Raw genomic sequence first — 4618 nt, forward strand, 5'->3', positions numbered from 1 at the left:
AGGGTCATATAAAATGCCCAGTTTCCCATTATTTCAGCTACCATGGCTAGAAGAGATCGGTGACTTTAAAGAGGGGTCTCAAAGGAGCATAGGTGGTTTAAAGTGTGTGTGTCACCAGCTCTCAACTCAATTGAACACTTCTGGGAGAGTGAAGTGGTGCCTGAGACAACATTTTCCACCACCAAAACACCAAATGGTGTAATTTCTCAGGAAGAATGGTGCCACGTCTCAATCCTCGTGGTGATGTTAAATATTAGTGATGACGATATTACTGTGCAATGTAGATGTTCTGTTTTCACCTGAGATTGCATAACAACTCGTATGTTGATGTAGTGTCCATTGGTTATAAATGTTTCAACCTGTGTTGAAGTTGTGCTTTTATGTCAGCTCCTGGCTTCAAAGGGCACCAAAAACAACACTAAACATGAGTTTTGGCAGTTCTGCTGCCACAGAAACAGACCCTGGGTCTGTTATAATGTGTCTAATCTCGGTTAACCCAGAGGTAAAACATCATGTAGTTTGGGCAACTGATCATCACACGGGAGAGTATAACACACCAAATTCAGTTCCTGTGATTTTACTAACAGATCTCAGTTTATTTTAGTACTATGTATGGCAACTCCGGTAGCTAACAGAAATTGTTAAACGAAACACCTCGCCAAACAACCAGCATGTTTTTCAAATTTCCAAGGAAAGATTCCAGTGGTCATGTGAATTTCATCTGCTCCGATTGGATGAAACAGGCCGCACTGCCATATGGGATGAGTAGTTTGTTTGCCCCCTAACTGGTATGTAGTCTTGTACCCTTAACTTTTCTTCCATATCACTTTGTTACAATTTCTAGTCTTTTGGATGAATGGTTCACCCTGGAGATTTTTGTACCTATTCCACTTGACAAGCATTTTGTTGAAATTTGCATGCTAAAAACAAGTGGGTGTGTCAGTTAAGGAAACCATAACTGTGTAAAGAGCGGCATGGTGGCACAACGCCCTTTTAAGACACTTTATGTTGGTGTTTCCTTTTATTTTGTCAGTTGCCTGTATATTCATGTAGATGTACTTGTTTAGGATATGAATATCTCCTGGAGGCTACTATTAAGACAACCAAACAAAAACAGGACTACCTATGTCTTATCCACGATATTCTTGGAGCTTTGTCAGCCCTTGTACCTAACATCATTAAAACATTTATGCCCCGAAAGCAGCATGTGTGTCATAACTGGATGAAATGGATGGGAACCATATTGACGATAAGCAATAAAACAGGTTGTGAATGCTTGATGTCACAGTAGCCAAAACTTTATTGCATTGAATTTTACACAGTAACAAAGTAAAACATTAAAATGTGGTTATGTAATTCAAAATCTTCCAGAAGTAAAATGTTACTTGTAATTCACACGTTGATCTAGTCTCGTTCATCAACCGCGTGTGCCTAGTAGTCTGACACAAGATTAATCCGTTTATAATGGTCTAGCGTTCCTGTAACAATTATGTGAACCTTTAAGAATTCATTTTGATATAGTGTATAGGCCTGTTAAGGTCTTCACACTGTTGGTCCAAGACTCCTTTGAAAACTTCAAAGCGGTGATTCAGATCTTTTTGAGCGTGGATTTTATATTTAGTCCCAAATGCCCCATCGGTAGAGGCTGTCCCATAGAAGACTCTGCCTATCCTAGAATGGACTAGCGCCATGGCACACATAACACAAGGCTCTCGAGTAACATACAGGTCGTACCCGGTGCAGATGTATGGCTCAACTCTCTCCTCTGCACTGTCCCCGTCCTGCACGACCCCACAGGTTGTCATGGTGGTGGCGCCCTGTTTTTGAGAGGGTGAGGAATAGGGCAAAACAGACTGGCAGGCGGGGTACTTGTCATAGGTGTAGGCCCCACCCCCCTGCCCACGTGCCACAAGGTCAATGCAGACCATGATGGCGTGATGAAGTGGGTGACCGCCTTGCTGGCAGTCATGTCCCACAGCGAGGATCCTCTCTGCCTCTGGGTCAACGACCGCAGCCCCCACAGCCTCCATGCCACTCTCCTGCCCCGCTCTGGCTGCAGCCACAGCAGCCATCATGTACTCCTGCATCTTTGATTTCTGAGAGGAGGTGAACAGCTGGCCCCTCAGGGCCACAGTCACCTGTTTGTCCTCGTGAAAGGAGGTGGGCCAGTGTTTGCTGGCCTGCTCAAACTGCGGTCTGGTCAAAGGAGGGCATGCTGGTATCTTGATCAGGAAAGGGTATCCTAGACCTTCACAGTTTAATCTACCAGATGACGACAGATCAGATATGTGCAGCTCCTTACTGTGGTCAATGACTGGTCCATCACTGGCAAGGCATACAATGACCTCCAGAGGGTGAGGGCTGCCCTTATCCTTGCATGAACGTACTCTCTTGATGTGCTGAAGTCCAGGTAATGGGTATACTTTGGCCAACTCCTTGATCAAACGAGAGGTTTCTTTCTTGTTGATGATGGGAGCTGCAAAGGCCTCGATTAGCTCAATGTCTTGTGACTGCTCGTTGGACAGCACAGGGTAAGCAACCCAGGAGTCGATGTCACACTCATATTCTTTTCTGCGTTTGGGTTGTGGCTCCATTTCAAAGCAACTCTGTTAAAAATCAGGATGAAACAACTCGGATACAGACCAAATGTTTACAAGAAGATAAACATTGGATGTAGTGGCTCAGAGATGTAAGGTTGTTTCAGAGCATGCGGGAAAAAATACTGTCAGTGTATACTTAACATTACCGATTGATGAATTAAAATTACCTTGTTGACCAGCTTTGATTAGAAGTGTGAAACGTGACAGATTTCAGATACGTGGAGCTAGCTCTCCGTTTCCATCCATGCTTGTTGATGTCCGACTGCATATAATATCCCCCTGAAACAAAGGCTATCACTCTTCTTAGACACCCATAGATTTGTTTCCTAGATTCATAAAATGCACTGATTTTAAATTAAAACAATCCCTTTGATATCAGAAAACCCTTTTTACATTTTCTTCATATTTCTCAAATCATAAAAATGAAACCACCTAACGTTAGATTAGTGTTATTTGTGGTTTCATGGAGGAATTGTTTTCATGTGACACAAAGCTCCTCTTAAGTATAATAAGTACACGGTCGTAGCAGGTTAGAATTTACGCAGCAGGTTAGGAGAAGTGGGTTAAGGTTAATAAAAAGGGTTAGGGTTAGCTTAAATACATTGATTTGACAAAAGCTGGATACCGTCTAGCCATGACCAAAGTACACGGGACGTCACTAGCTTCTATGAAGGGGTCAGCGTCCGGTCTAGAAGCGAAAATGGTGACCTTTCCTGTTACTGGAATAATAATTGGATAATTTATTTCGGCATGTCAATGCAAAGTCGTGACAAAAATAGAAAGGAAGAAGTTAGCCGTTCTATTGCTAATCAACAAGAGAGAAACATGCTTATAGACAACTGCCATAACTACGCTTGGCTTATGGATAATATCATGCTTTCGAATGCTGTTGAAGATGACGAATTCCCCTCTTTACAGGTTACTCCGTGCAAACCTCCACCCTCCGAAAAACCCAACATGAACTCTGACATCGTAGATACCCTCTCCTTACTCCTCAACTCCAGGTCTGACGCCATTGAGAAAATGGTAGGCGCGAACGACATGCTTATCGAAGGCTTGAAAAAGACTGTGGGGTTTGCATGCGGTGAAATCAAGGATGTGAAACCGGGAGTGGCTAAAGTGGAAAAGAATAACAATGTACCATAGACGTCTCACTGATCTGGAACAATACACAAGAAGATGGAACCTGAGACTACGGCTTGTCAGAGGTGGAGAATGAAGATTACGGCTTGTCAGAGGTGGAGAATGAAGATGTGCGAGGAGAGGCTATCCGCATCTGCCAAGACGTTATGCCTGCAGAGAAGAACAAAGTTGGTGATACCATCGACGTTGTGCATCGCCTCGGCAAGAAGCAACAGCAAAACGATTCAAGAACAATGGGTATCATCATCCTCTTCACTGCCAGATTCTACAGGGATGCTGTCTGGAAAGCTGCTAGGAGGAACGCCTTCCTTCAGAGCCATGGTATGCGTTTCGCCGAGCATCTCAGCCCGGAGGACATAGAAAGAAGGAACAAGTTGTGGCCAAAGATGGCACGAAATGAGGGAAAGGCTGCTTACTTCGTCGAAGGACGAGGCTTCATCAACGGTTCAGAAATCCATATTCCTGCCTAAAATCTCACCAGAAGGAACAGGTTGATGGTTTCAGCCATGGTATTCTAATTTTCCTTATGTTGTTTACCTAACAAGCATCAGGTGACTATTTTTCAGGAATACTCATGTACTTCAATTTATTAGTTTGTTCTTGTATGACCAGAAGACCTATTTTGTTTACAAACTTACGAAGAAGATTGAAAGTTGTATTTATTTTTTTATGTATACAGTAACAAAGATACTGTTTTAAAGGGCATCCAGGTCTGCTCCGACTTTACACGTTTATTGTTCTATTTAGTTATTAATACTCATTTCCAAAAAAAGGTCTTAGGAACGTGTATATGTAAAACATTTTTTTAGGATCCGTTTTCATATGCACTTAAAATAGTAGGCACCCTTTTTTAATTTTTTTTAATTAATTTGTAT

The 4618-nt window shown here is 42.6% G+C and overlaps 1 protein-coding gene across 1 annotated transcript; it reads right to left on the reverse strand.

Moving 5' to 3' along the window:
* Positions 1-1282: 1282 nt before the first annotated feature.
* LOC112235319 (adenosine deaminase tRNA specific 3) lies at positions 1283-4389 on the reverse strand. The gene is made up of 2 exons (XM_024403750.2): positions 2768-4389; positions 1283-2606 (listed from the first exon to the last, which is right to left on the reverse strand). Exon 2 carries the CDS (start codon positions 2592-2594, stop codon positions 1500-1502), a length of 1095 nt encoding a protein of 364 aa, XP_024259518.1. The 5' UTR covers positions 2595-2606; positions 2768-4389; the 3' UTR covers positions 1283-1499.
* Positions 4390-4618: the final 229 nt, after the last annotated feature.

The sequence above is a fragment of the Oncorhynchus tshawytscha genome, linkage group LG03 (assembly GCF_018296145.1).
Source record: "Oncorhynchus tshawytscha isolate Ot180627B linkage group LG03, Otsh_v2.0, whole genome shotgun sequence".
NCBI classification, from domain to species: Eukaryota; Metazoa; Chordata; class Actinopteri; order Salmoniformes; family Salmonidae; genus Oncorhynchus; species Oncorhynchus tshawytscha.